This window comes from Canis lupus, chromosome 2, assembly GCF_011100685.1.
Source record: "Canis lupus familiaris isolate Mischka breed German Shepherd chromosome 2, alternate assembly UU_Cfam_GSD_1.0, whole genome shotgun sequence".
Classification (NCBI taxonomy): domain Eukaryota; kingdom Metazoa; phylum Chordata; class Mammalia; order Carnivora; family Canidae; genus Canis; species Canis lupus.
Genome location: NC_049223.1, coordinates 19414635 through 19430256, shown reverse-complemented (window position 1 = coordinate 19430256; position 15622 = coordinate 19414635). Strand labels below are relative to the sequence as shown.

The following is a 15622-nucleotide window of genomic DNA, read 5'->3' as shown; positions in this document are numbered from 1 at the left end:
TGAAAAAAATAAAGAAAATTGATAAGCCTTTATCCAGACTTACTAAAAAAAATGGGGGGTTCCAATGAGTAAAGTCAGAAATGAAAGAAGTTACAACCAATACCACAGAAACACAAAATATTACAAAAGACTATTATGAGCAATGATATGCCAACAAGTGGCTCAACCAGGAAGAAATGGATAAATTCCTGGAAATGTACAATCTTCCAAGAATGAATAAAAAGGATTAGAAAATCTAAATGGAGTGATTACTAATAGTGAACTTGAATTAGCAATAAAAAACTGCCAACAAACAAAAGTACAGAGCCAGATGATCTCACAGATAAATTCACAAAACATTTAAAGAAAAGCTAGCACCTATCCTCAAAATATTCCCCCAAACTGGAGAGAAAGAAGTGCCTCCAAGCTTATTGTATAAGTGCAGAATTCTACTAAGACCAAACCAGACAAAAGCAACACACACATACAGACACGCACTGGTGATCAGAGAGTCTCAACAAAATATTAACAAACCAAATAAAAAAATACTTTAAAAGAATCATGCCATTATGAGGCATAATCATCCCATTATGAGGTGGGATTTATTCTATGAATGCAAGGATGGCTCAAGATCCACAAATCATTCAATGTGATACATCACACGAACACAAAGAAGGATAAAAAAATCATATGATCACCTCAATAGATGTAGAAAAATCATTTGATAAAATTTGACATATATTTATGATAAAAACTCACAATAAAATGAGTATATAGGAAATGTACCTCAATCAAATAAAGGCCATATGTGACGAGCCCAGAGATAAGATCATACTTAATGAGGAAGAGCTGAAAGCTTTTTCTCTAAGATCAGGAGAAAGAAGGATGTCTGTTCTCATCACTTTTATTCAACAAGTATTGGAAGTCCTAGCCATAGCAATCTGACAAGAAAGGAAATAAAAACCATCCAAATTGGAAAGACGTAAAACTTTCACTGTTATCAGGTGACATGATACTATATGTAGAAAATCCTAAAGCCTCCATCTAAAAATATTAGAGCTAATAAATTCAGCAAAGTTGTAGAATCCAAAATTAATATATATAAATACGTTGTATTTCTATGCTCTAATAACAAACTATCAGAAAGAGAAGTACAGAACGTTATCTTTCTACAAATGCATTAAAAAGAATATCTAGGAATAGATTTAACCAAAGAGGTGAAACCTCTGTACTTTGAAGACTGCAAGACACTGATGAAAGATATTGAAGATGACACAAACAAATGGAGAGATATTATACCCTCATGGATTGGAATAATATTGTTAAAATACCCATACTACCCAAAGCAAACTATGGATTCAATGTAATCTCTATCAAAATACCAATGACATTTTTCACAGAACTAGAACAAAGAATCCTAACATTTATATGGAACCACAAAAGACCTCAAGTAGCCAAAGCAATCTTGAGAAAGAACAAAGCTAGACATATCATACTCCCTGATTTCAAATCATATACAAAGCTACAGTAATCAAAACAGTATGGCACTGGAACAGAAACAGACACATAGATCAATGGAACAGACCCTAGAATCCAGAAATAAACCTACCCTTACTTACGTGATCAATTAATCTTCAACAAAGAAGACAAGAATATACAATGGGAAAAAGACAATCTCTTCAATAAGTGTTTCTGGGAAAACTGGATAACTACATGCAAAAGAAAGAAACTGGACACTTTCATACAACACTTATGAAAATAAACTCAAAATGGATTAAAGACTTATTTTTTTTAAAGATTTTATTTCTTTATTCATGATAGTCACACGAAGAGAGACAGAGAGGCAGAGACACAGGCAGAGGGAGAAGCAGGCTCCATGCACCGGGAGCCCGACGTGGGATTCGATACCAGGTCTCCAGGATCGCGCCCCGGGCCAAAGGCAGGCGCCAAACCGCTGCACCACCCAGGGATCCCTGGATTAAAGACTTAAATGTTAAGACCAGAAACCATAAAACTCTTAGAAGAAGGCATAGGCAAATTTCTTTCACATGGATCATAGCAATATTTTTTGGACTTGTGTCCTTGGACAAGGGCAATTATAGAAAAAACAAAGGGAACTAAATCAAACTAAAAAAAGGTTTTTGAAGGAAACCATCAACAACATGAAAAGGCAACCTAAACCTACTGAATGGGAGAAGATATTTGCAAATGATATAGCCAATAAGAGGTTGGTATCTAAAATATATAAACCTACACAATTCAGTATAAATAAAACAAAACAATCCAAATTAAGAAATGGATGGAGGATCTGAATAGACACTCCTCCAAAGAAGACATCCAGATGGACAACAGACATAAAAAAATGCTTAACGTCACTCATCATCAGGGAAGTGCAAATCAAAACCACAATAAGATATTACATCACACCTGCCAGCATGACTATTATCAAAAAGACAAAAAATAACAAATGTTGGCAAGGATGTGGAGAAAGGGCAACCCTCATGCACTGTTTGCATTCCTGCAAATAGGAATGCAAAATGGTGCAGTCACTGTGGAAAACAGCATGGAGTTACATCAAAAAATTAAAATACAAATAAAATCCAACAATTCCAATTCTGAGTATTCAAAGAAGATGAAACCACTAATTTGAAAAGACACGGCACCCCTATATTTATGGAAGCATTATTTATTATATATTTAAAATGGCACAATGGCACTGGCGGCAAGTCCATCTACCGGGAGAAGTTTGATGATGAGAATCTCATCCTGAAGCACAAGGGGCCTGGCATCTTGTCCATGGCCAATGCTGGGCCCAACACAAACGGTTCCCAGTTTTTCATCTGCACCGCCAAGACTGAGTGGTTGGACGGCAAGCATGTGGTCTTTGGCAAGGTCAAGGAGGGCATGAACATCGTGGAAGCCATGGAGCGCTTCGGGTCCAGGAACAGCAAGACCAGCAAGAAGATCACCATTGCCTACTGTGGACAGATCTGATTAATCTAATTCGTGTTTTATCTGAACTTCCAGACCATTCCTTTAGCTCAGGAGAGCTCCCCTCCACCCTCACCTGCTTGAAATAGCCCAGAGTTTCTGCACTCTTCCCGCGGTTCTGCGGGTTCTGTGATTCCTTCCCCCAGGTCTAGCCGGATTGCAGAGTTCAGTTTATGATGATGAAATAAAACCTAAACCACTATATATATAAAATATATAATATAAATAATATAATAAATATATAATATATAATATATAACATATATAGTAAATATATATGTGATATATCACATCTTTATCCACTTATTTATTGATAGACCCTATTATATATATGTGTGTGTGTGTATGCGTGTGTGTATATATGTGTGTATAAATATATATACATATATGTGATGTGTATAAATATATATGTGTATGCTATAGTATTTTGATAGGGATCACATTAAATATGTAGATTGTTTTGGGTAGTATAGACATTTAACAATATTTGCTCTTCCAGTCCATTAGCATGGAATGTTTTTTCATTTTGTTTTTGTCTTTTTCAGATTTTTTCATAAGTTTTCTATAGTTTTCAGAGTACAGATTTTTTTACCTCTTTGGTTAGGTTTATTCCTAGGTATCTTAGGGTTTTGGTGTAATTGTAAATGAGATTGATTCCTTGATTTATTTTTCTGCTGCTTCATTATTGGTGTATAGAAATACAACAGATTTCTGCACATTGATTTTATACCCTGTGACTTTGTTGAATTCATGTATTAGTTCTAGTAATTTTTTGGTGGAGTCTTTTGGGTTTTCTACATAGAGTACCATGTCATCTGCACATAGTGAAAATGTGACTTCTTCTTTGCTGACTTGGGTTATTTTTATTTCTTTTTGTTGTCTGGTTGCTGAGGCTAAAACATCCAGTACTGTGTTAAAGAATAATGATGAGAATGGACATCCCTGCCTTGTTCCTGACCATAGAGGAAAAGTTCTCAGTTTTCCCCATTGAGGATGATGTAAACTGTGGGTCTTTCTTATATGGCCTTTATGATGTTGAGGTATGTTCTTTCTGTCCCTACAGAAAGAGGGACAAAAACCCTACAGAGTTTTTTATCAAGAATAGATCCTGTATTTTGTCAAATGCTTTGTCTGCATCTATTAAGAGGATCATATGGTTCCTATCCTTTCTTTTATTAATGTGGTGTATTGCATTGATTGATTTGCAAATATTGAACCACCCCTGCATCCCAGGAATAAATCCCACTTGATCGTGGTGAATGATCCTTTTAATGAACTGTTGGATTCAATTAGCTAGAATCTTGTTGAGACCAATTCACTTGACTTAATTCACATTTAAGAGTACTCTATTCAAACACAGTATAATATATATTCTTCTTGAGTGCACACAGACAGAGTATTTACCAAAACTGAATACATAGTTCATTTCCATTACTCCAAGCAAGAGCATTCAATGATCTACATGGTACCCTCCTTACTCTGGCTCACAGGGAGCCACATAACTTCTTGTCTTCTTCTTTAAAAAAAAAATTCATAGATAAAAACAAGTACAATCACAAAGTTCTTTAAACAGTTACAATCATAAAGTTCCTATTTTGTAAAAAAAAAAAAAAAAAGTCTGTGGTCTAGACCAAAACTATAGGTCAGTCCATACATCTTATTCTCCTTATCTGCTTTGTTTGGTCAGCCAACAAAACTGAGCTCACTCTGCTTCTTCATTCTAAGGTGTGATAGTCATTCTTAAATCATTAACTTCCTCTAAGTTAAACTCTAATTTTGCTCTTTATTGCTGTGTTTAAGGAATTTTCAGTATTCACTATTATGGAGTTTCAATAGCAACCATCCATTTTAAATAATCACATTTAACACCATCAAATTAGTGAAAAACACCATCTAGATGTAGTATTGCCAGATTTAGGAAATTAGAATATAGAACAGATGCCCAGTTACATGTGAATGTCAGATAAACAGTAAATACTTTTTAGCATAGGTATGTCCTAAATATTGCATGGGGCCTATATATTTTAGATGATCACCTGGAAACAGCAGTTGAAGACCATACGGTAAATTCTTAGGGTGGAGGACTAGAAGGCCATAGTGCCTATACGTGGCAGGGAAGTGAGTAACCAAGGGATCCGAAACAAAACCAATCAACAGGACAGAGGGATGATCAGAAGCACAGAATCAGAGCCACCAATATGTGGCCCAGGAATAACCTCTGTGACTTTCCCCAAGAGGTGGCCATTTGGCTCCAGCATGAACACTGGTACAATTAGCCCGAGTGTAGCCCTCAAAGCCTACAATCCACAGTGCTGTATTTGTCTTGAATCTTTCTTATGCTTTTATATGCAGTAATTAAAATAATGCTGCTACTGCTATTTTTATGGATGTATATTGCTCTGACTTTCAAAATGAAAGCTTTAATCTATAATCGCACACCGAGGCTCTTGAGCAAAGGATACAGTCTTTATTCATAAAACCATTCCCTCAAGTAACCACTCTGCATGGGTTAGATTAAGGGAGAGAGGAAAAAGGAGGGGGGAAAAGGAGGAGGAAGCAAGTGAGGAAATATGAATAAAATTGCTTTTGCTAATAATGAACTCGTAGTTCTAGGAGGCAAGGAAAATGGATATGCTTTAAGAATTCCTTGGGGCTAAAGCAATCGTTATTTTTACATTTTCAACCTCTAATTTGAGATCTTTCTTATAAAAAGAATAAAGCCGTGCAGTCTTAGAATAGTAGTAGGCTTATATAGCATTGAGCACACTACATTGACTGCAACAACCAAACCTTTTGAAAACAGAGACACCAAAACACCATTTGGTCCTCTATCTTCAGATAGGACTGTTCCGATATCTCTCAGGCCAAAGAGAATTGATTCTAATTTGGGGGGAGGGACAGGAAAAACTCTTAGGGGAACAAGATTGTACATCTTCTTTGCTAAATTATTTCAGTCTCTCCTGACAAAATAGGCAGGAAGTTTTTTTCTCATAACTCACCCCAATAACTCCTATTGTAGTTTAGGTTGACATTCTTTGAGATCTATTAATATATTCATTCCCTGGAGAGAAAGAACAGCTAGTTACTATCTTCTGGACAGTCCTCATTCAGGCACTGAAAAATCCTCACTAAATAATTCCATCAGCCTTCTCCCAGATTTAATTATTTCAGGTCTTGTAACCTTTGTTAATAAGTCCTATTTTTCAAGCCTTTGTTCATTTTTAATCATTAGTTACACCGTTGCATAAAGATCAGTGCATAAACCTTTTGAAAAAGTGAAAAACTCAAATAATTCATTCCAACAAATGAAATGCTAATGCTGTTGCTATGTAGCAACGCTAGGTTCATTAGATGCCTTTGCTCGGCATACCATCTGCAGATCTCCTTCTTTTATCCCACCAGCCTTGGAACATTTTAAAGGGTGGAATGTGTCATAACCCATTTATTTTGACTAAATACCAAATCACATCTCTGTTTTCTATAAGACAAAATGAGGTTTGTCACACTTGGACTAATAGTTCTTAATGAAAATTATGTTCTTTTATCATTATTTTTTAACATTCTCCTAAGAGAGACATTTTCAATTTGACTAATTGTTTAATTAATGACTATAAAGCAATTTGATGAAACACAAATAGCATGTAGCACAAATTCTAAATAACTATGATTATTATTTTGAGCCAAATGGGATGAATTTTCATTGCATGAAGCATGTCAATAAAATAATTTCTCATAAGCCTCAACAAGACTCTGGGCAAACTTGTAAAATAAAAAAAGCAAGTGAGTATGTCCTATTAGACTCATATTATTTACCTGTGCGTTCTCTTCTCACCTTCTGAAAATGCCCTTAACCCATTATAGGCACTCAAAGCTCTCCTGCCCCTTCTGAGTGACAGGACTGCCCCAACTGCACACTCTATCACTACCCTATCACCACCGCATGCTTGAGAGAGCCCACTCTGGGTCAGTGACCTAGATATTTGCCAAAACTACGCCTCCTCTAGTCTGTTTGCCAAATAGACTTCTCTGCTTAATTTTGCATAGCTAGTCCAATAAATTTATCTGCTCTAGTGACAAAAAAAATCTCTAAAAGAAAAAAATCATAAACTGAGAGAATAATGTTAATGATATGAGGAGCATCCTTTGACCATTAATCGAAATATTTGGGATCATGCTTTTTCTAACTTAACTCATGAATCATCAAATTTATCTCTATTTCCATCTTTTGCATTATTTCATCATATGCTCCAGATATTACTTTAGCATTTTTTTCAGAGTGGACTTACATACAGATGGACAAATTTATTCTTCCTTTTGCTGGAAGTGCTGTATTGTTGATTCATCAACACTAAACTCACAGTCAACACACTAACTCATGCCTAAATAAAGTATATCTAACACATTTTTTTTGGTAAGGTACATCACAACCTTCTTACACTTAGGAGCACTAGACAGCACTTCAGCATTATGCTTAGTGGCCATATTAAACAGCAAAATCACCAAAACACATACACAAGAAAGGCACAAAAATGTGGAAATGTTTGCCATCCCACAGATCATGAAAAGGACAACTGGTTATAGTATGAGTGCTGAAGCAGGAAGGTAGAGTGTTGTTCAACTTCAGCTAGAGGGGAACAGGTGCTTTAGGCAACTCACATTATTTGCAGCTCTAATGATCCCAAAACCTCACAATTTGGGGATAATTATATCCCAAAGCTGCATTGATTTGGGGATAATATGCATCAATAAGAATAAAACATTTAGGCATAATTTAACTAAGAAGGAGATAGATCTACCTAACAAAAAACTACCAAACATTTATGAAAGAAATTAAAGCAGATACAAATATATCTGAGGATACTCAGTGGTCATGGAGTAAAAAACTTAAGGCTGTTGCCGCACCTGGATAGCTCAGTCAGTTGAGTATCTGACTCTTGATTTCAGCTCAGGTCATGATCTCAGGGTCCTGAGATGCAGCCCTGGATTGGGCTCCCCACTCATCAGGGAGTCTGCTTGAGGATTCTCTTTCCCTTTCCATCTCCCCTCCTGCTGCTCATGTTCTCTCTCTCTCTCTCTCTCTCTCTCTCACACACACACACACACACACACAAATAAATAAATCTTTTTTAAAAAATTTAGAATTGTTAAAATGTCCACACTACACCCCCCAAAATTTACAAATTCAACACACTCTCTATCCAAATCCAAATGGCATTTTTCACAGAAATAGAAAAAACAATACTAAAGCAATTGAGCAAGAAGAAGAAAACTCAATTTCAAAATATATCATAAAACTAAAGCAATCAAAACAACGTGGTACTGGTATATAGACATATAGATAGATGAAACAGACTAGAAAGCCTAGAAACACATGCATAAATGACGAACTAATTTTTGACAAGGGTGCCAAGAATGCAGAATGGAGAAAAGGATAGTCTTCTCAACATATGGTGCTGGGGAAACTGGATCCAGATGCAAAAGAATGAAATTGGACTTTATACCATACAAAAAAAAATCAATTAAAAATGGATCAAAGACTTGAACCCAAGACCTGAAACCATAAAAATCCTAGATGAAAACATAGGGGGAAAGGTTCATGACAGTGGTATTAGCAGTAATTTTTTGGTTGTGGCACCAAAGCACATATAACAAAAGCAAAAATAAACAAGTAGGACTACATCAAACTAAAAAGCCTCTGCGTGTGAAAAGAAACAATCAACAAAATGAAACCACAATCTTCAAAATGGGAGAAAATATTTGCAAACCACATATCTGATAAGAGGTTAATATTCAAAATATACAAGGAACTCCTACAACTCTTTATCAAGAAAGCCCAAACAATCTGATTAATAATAGGCAAAGGATCTGAACAGACATTTCTCAAAGACATACAAAGGTCAAAAAGTATATGAAAAAATACTTAACATTAGTAATCACTAGATACCTGTAGATCAAAATCATAATGAGATATTACCCTATGCCTATTAAGGTGGCCATTATTCAAAGAGAGAAAGAGATAACAAGTGTTAGCAAGGATGTAGGGAAAAGGAAACTCTTAGACAACATTGGTAGGAATGTAAATTGGTATGGCCATTAGAGAAAACACTATGGAGTTTCCTCAAAAAATTGAAAATATGACAACAATATGAATCAGCAACCTCACTCCTGGGTATATATATCCAAAGGAACTGAAATCAGGATCTGTAAGAGATATCTGGAGTGCTATGTTTTTTGCAGCATTATTTATAATAGCCAAGATAGAGAAATGGGCTAAAGGTCCATCAATGGATGAATGGATAAAGAAATTGTGGTATATACATACAACAGAGTATTAATGAGCCTCTAAAAAAAAGAAGGAGATTATGCTATTTGCAACAACATGAATGGACCTGGAGGGCATTATATTCTGTGAAATAAGACAGAAAGAAAGACAAATACTGTATGATCTCACTTTTATACAGACTCCAAAATCAACACTCATAAAAGAAGAGAGCAGAATGATGGTTGCCGGGGGCTGGGAAATGAGGAAGTGATGGATAAAAAGCAGAAGGTTTCAGTGCTACAAAGTAGGTTCTGGAGATCTACTATACACCACAGTGCCAATAGCTACCAATGCTGTACTGTATACTTCAAACTGCGAAGTATTGTATACTTACAACTCTTATCCTATGTTAGGTATTCCTGCATTAAAATAACAATGCAATAGTAACAATAATAATGGTAAGAAGAGACTTTGGGAGGTGACAGATCTGTTTCTGCCCCAGATGATGGCTTCACAGATGTATACTTATCCCCAAACCCACCTAGGTATATGCATTAAATATGAATTGCTTTTTTATACAATAATCTTACTTCAAAAACAGTTTAAAAAATACAAATTAGTGAGTACATGAATTTGGAAATTGAGAATCCATGAATAATTAGGATTAACTATACTATGTCCATTGTACAGATGAGGAGGAGATGTAACTCTCCTTACAGAGAGTTTAAAGGGATAAATAATTTGCCTAAGGTTATCTAGCCAAGGAAAAAGTGGAAGTCTACCTCTAAAACTTTCTGGATCCAAATCCTATAAGCTATTATGCCACAATGCTTTCCATATGGGTTTCATCATTGTTACACTGTCCTATTGCGTGACATCCTTTGTCTGGTCCTGGTGAAAAGTACAAACAAGCATCAGGTATCCCCAAGCTTTATATATCACAGAATACTAATCTCATCATTTAGAGATGTATTTAGCCCCTTTCTTCTCTGTGAGAGAGGAAACCTGTCTTCTGATGAATCTACATTCCTTACAGTAAGTTCAGAGCTGGTGGTGCAATGAATTAAGGGTTTCGGAGTCACACATTTGATTTTTAAATCGGCTCTTCTCTACGCTAGTTGTGTGACCTTAAAGATCTCATGTATCCTCAGAACAGGAATTGTAATGCTGATTTCATAGGATTATCCTGAAGATTAAATCAGACAGCTAGTATAAGGAATTTAGCTCATAGTAAGTGCTTGAAAATTAGCATGTACTACTCTTCAGTATTTGTTCTTCTGGTGCCTCCCAGAACCTATTCCACAAAGGGACTTTCCATCGTTTGGTTTCTGCATACAGGCTTTTAAAAATCAAAAGTAGAAACAATTGTCTCTTCTATCATGACTATGATAATAACAGCCACATTGCTCTACAAAACCCTACAGCTCAGCTCTAGCTATGCCCCCCTCTTTGTCAAGGGCAATATAGACGTGTGATACATATATAGTAGCTCAAGGGTGGAGATTCCAATATTCCATCATCAAACATGGCTTGAAAACAAACCCTAACCCCCTTAGAATTAAAGCTAAGTCTGCCATGAACAGTTGTTTCTAAACTTCCACCTCTTTAAAAAGCACTGTGTTTTGATTTTCAATTCTAGTTCAGAAATCACTCCATCTGGCCTGGCCAATCAGGATGCACAAGAAGCACCGAATTTAGTTTATTTTATTTATATATATAATACCAGAGGATGTGTTAATGTAAAAATGAAACCAGGTTTGCAATAATGCTGGGGAAAAGATGAAAAGATTTCACAAACATTTCTCTAAACCTAGAGGGTTTGGTTAAGATGGGAGACTCAGGTGTTTCAAAGGAAAGACCACAATCCCCTCTTAAGATGATGCCTAAAAAAATTTTACTTCATGGCAGGCAAGGTTAAAAATAAGAATGACAATGCTGTTTTAAAGTATGAACCAACCACACAGGGAGAGGTACCTACGTCATCTGCTTTATCCACAGCGTCTGCATAACGGAAAGATCATTTCGAATTTGAATCGCCATTCTTTTACTTACTTTGTGACATGTGCAAGTTACTTGCTCTCATCAACCCACAGTTTTATTAATTAAAATGGTAAAAATAATAACAGCCTTACAGTGTTGTTGCCAGAATTGAAGTTAGAAAATATATGTGAAATTTCCTACAACAGAGGTCTTAGTAAATCTCAATTCTGTTCTTTAAAAATGAAGAAACTGTTGACTGGCAATATAGATTTAGGATGAGTCTTTTCATTAAAATATTTCAATCGTTTATTCAAGTTTCACTGACCTCTTCTGTGTGCCAGACAACGCGCTAAATCCTGCAAGTCAGAAATCCTTGTGTTTTGTGTGTGTGTGTGTGTGTGGGCAGGAAGGGAGTGGGTGTTGGTGGAAAAGGAACATGATACTATCCGTGGATGTCTCTTCAGAGATGTATAAATCTTATCCTTTTATGTACCATGAATTTGACATATTAGCAAGGACTCTACTCTTACAATAATCCCCAAAGGGAATTAAATGTTATTTCTTTCATTAAACTTTTTCCCCTCAACATTCTAAGCGAAAGCAATAACCTTATACTCTAAGTTCTTAATATACCTCACTTTTTCTTTTTAAAAGAACTGATGTACTCAGTTCTTCATGTGATAAATATTTACTGGATTCACAATGTAGGCAAAACATGAAACAGACACTTTGAGGAAACAGTATACCTCATATTATTTCCTGTCCCCTGAAGTGTCCCTTTTCAGTAAGGAAATTAAGATATACACACAAATGTGTACTTTAATTTTATGAAAGCAGTAAAAAGTGCCATGAAGCTATAAGAAGGGAAAAGATTTCTTTTCAGTGGGGTCAAGGGAGACTTCTTGGAGGATGTGTTTTAAAGGATGGTTGGTAGTTTGATAAAGAACACAAAATAAGACAGAAAACACAAGATCTTTTGGGTTCAGCAGAGACTAGTTAAGTATGGCCTTGTGTTGTTCATTATCTATTCATTTTCACATCTTATCTTCCCATCTACTTGAGAGCCACAGAGACTGAGTTTAACCTTGTTTCTCCCACATCACATGACACACAAGGTCATACGTACATGTATCAAGTGGTTGAATTTGAGGCCCAGATTATACTAGCCTACTTCAGGCAACAGTCTATTCTGCTTTTCAATATTCTGGGAAGGGAACCCTACAATGCTCTCAAAGTCAAAGTATTTCTGTTGGGATCCTACAGATACCTCCAAATCCCAAAGGATTTAATCACCACCCATGGGCATGTCTGCATGCCAACTGGAATGTGTTTGAGTCAAACATGTGATGTATGCCTCTTCTCATATTCAATAGTATTTGTGGTACCTTCTTTCTCAAGTTTGACAAGATGCTTCAAAGGGATGTTGTCCATCCATGGCCAGGAGATGGAGTCCTGGGCTTTGATACAGGAGTACCTCTTACCTTCCTTGTTAGAATTTGCTCAAAGGGTCCAATTCAAACCCTGTTTCAGGGCTCACTTCATTTCTAAGTCAGTATCAAGTCATGAAGTTACTACAGTACTGAATTAGCATATGCTGTTGCAATTTTTTGGCATGAATACAGTTTTTATGTAGTTAGAAAAGGTTATTACTATGGTTTTTGGAAGGGAAAAATAAATGGTTGGGGAAATAGATATGATATCATTTTTTCAAAAACTATACATGTTCCAAATACCCAGCACCTATCTCAACACAGAAAGTATGGCCCTGAATTTTAATGGCTTTTGGACAAGAGTCCCAGCTTTCTGTGTATCAGCAGTCTTAATGTCACATCATCTATGAACTAAATGATGTGTTAAGAGAATTGGAAAATACTTTTCACTTCTGGAGATACTCTAGGATTGTTTTTGTTTTATTATTTTCACACTATCACATTGTTTTTTTGGTTCCTACTGGGGAGCCTAGAGATGAGAACTGATTCCTTATCCTTGAAAATATTTTATTATGGAGTACAAACCAGTCCATTATTATTTCAATGGCATGGTCTGGTTTTAAGCAAGAGTATAATGATCTCTCACTGAATAAATGCAGACCAAGTTTTTAGCAAAGTCAATGTAGGTCAGTAGGTAGGTTGCATAGGAAAACCTCATAAGTCAGAGTCAATGTAACCACTACTTTTGGTGGCATAAATGTATCACCACAACTTTTGACTGTCATGTGTTACAGGTAGTATAGGAAAGATAGTGGTAAACTATGATCCTAATTTTTGAAACTTTTCCACTGAAATGAAATGGAATAACAGAGTAATAACAGAATAAATAACAGAAACTCTGGTCCTCTTTCAAAGTACTAGAATTTAAAATGCTCCCTTTACCCATGAAAATAGTTGCTGTCTGTCTGAGTTAGAAGAAAATTCAGAGTTTAACTGGAACCATTCTTGCTTTTTCAAAGTCTCATGGCTGGTTGGTGATGCAGTAGCTCTCACAATCCATACGTTTTAATTTAAAGTCTCTGAACTCCTTGGTAATATTCTTTACCTTGCTTCTGTGTTTGTGTAATGACAGAAGCATAATGTTTCTCTCTACAATGTCAAGCTTTCTCTATAGGCAGAGCAATGGCCCCAAAGAAGTCAAATTCTTAGTCCCCAGAACCTTTAAATACATTATGTTAAATGCCAAGGGAAGATTAAGATTGCAGTCAGAATTAAAGTTGGCAATCAGCTAGCCTGAGGTTTGCTAGAGTATCCTAGATTATCCAGGTGAGCAAAAGTAATCATAAGTGTCCTTATAAATAAAAGAGGGAGGCATGAGAGTAGAGTGAGAGTAATGCTATGTGAGAAACATACTGAAGCTATGTTGGCTTTAAAGATGGAAATATGCCATGAACCAAAGGATGTGGCATCTTCTAGAGGCTGGAAAAGACAGGGGGATAGCTTTTCTCCTAGAATTCCTAAATGAATGTAGCCATGTTGACATGTTAATTTTGGCCCAGTGAGACTCATTTTGTATTTTTGACTTCAGGAACTCTAAGATAATAAATTTGTGTGGTTTTAAATCACTTAAGTTTGTGGTAGTTTGTTATAACAGCAATAGGAAACTAATACACCGTTCAATTTCCTTTTGAGCATATTGGAAGGCACTAAATTTGCTTCCTCTTGCTAGGCTTAGAGGAGGAAAACCCCCATCAGTTATTTCTCCAGGTAAATACTCACAAAACTCAGTAAAATTGGTACTTAGGATACCATCTAACTCCATCAGTTGCTCAGTGTCTCTGCACCCACCCTAAGAAACACAGCACCCAAATAAAAGGTACAAACCGCCCTGTATCAGCCAAGGGTGTAGCAGGGAACAGATGGCTCCTTCAAAAACAGTAGTTGAAGAGAGCTTATTAAAATGGTTATTTGCAAAAGGGTAGGCAGAGTTAAAAGTAGTAGTAGAGAAGGGATGATAAAGCAGCACCCAAGGAAGAACAACAGAGACAAATCAAGCCTCAGACTAAAAGGACAAGGCCTGAGAGTCATTCCCAAACCTCAGGGAGACCTAATGCTGTAGAGAGGATAGTCCAGCAGGAGCAATAGGCTCTGATACACAAATAGAGCTCTTGCCAACCTCAGAACATGGAGAGAGGATGCCAGGAGAAGAAATACCTGAGCTTTCTTTCTTTCTACACTCTGGTTTCCTACTAGTTCCTCCCAATAGCTGAAACATAAAGGAAGTCAGAGGGTTTATGTAGTCAACAAAGGTCCACCCTCCAGGGCACAGACCTGGGAGAAAAGGGAGAGGCATGAATTTAGAAGACAAACAGAGAAATACAACATCCATGATCCAACTCAATAGACCCTTCTCCCCTTGTCCACAATATGAGAAGTCAAATAGGCTTGCTCTTATCTTATATAGTGAAAGGATACTGTGTGACGGGAAAATGAAAAAAAAATATTTCAGGAGCATTCAGATACAGCTCTTTCAACTATTATCAATACATAATATAGTCACAGAAAAATTAAATAATAACACAACTTCCTTAAGTTAAAAATACTTTGACACATTTGATACTGGCTTAATAAAAGGGCACTACACTGCAATCTCTTCAAAAAAGGTTGGTCGGAATCACCAATGCCAAAGATAAGATGCTGGCTGGGTGTACCATATTACTCTGGCCCAGCACACCATTTCTTACAGTGCTATGATTTATGGGATTGTAATTTTTTGGCCAGGAAACAACAAAAAATTTACTAAAATTTGTTTACTTGATCTTCTAATGTTTTAGTAAGATGGATTTCCATGAGCTTTTCTGTTATACTGACAGAAGATAAAAGATAGACAATGAAATCTCCTAAGGACCAACAATGAATCCAAGGAAGTAAGCTTAGCACACTTACTAGCATTCTTAAGCTGACTAGAAGACATTTACAA

The 15622-nt window shown here is 36.2% G+C and overlaps 1 protein-coding gene across 1 annotated transcript; it reads left to right on the top strand.

Moving 5' to 3' along the window:
- Positions 1-2682: 2682 nt before the first annotated feature.
- Positions 2683-2973, top strand: LOC106560138 (peptidyl-prolyl cis-trans isomerase A-like; the record flags this gene model as incomplete). The annotated part of the gene is made up of 1 exon (XM_038532071.1): positions 2683-2973. A coding segment is annotated over one exon (291 nt), but the record flags the coding sequence as incomplete, so codon positions are not given.
- Positions 2974-15622: the final 12649 nt, after the last annotated feature.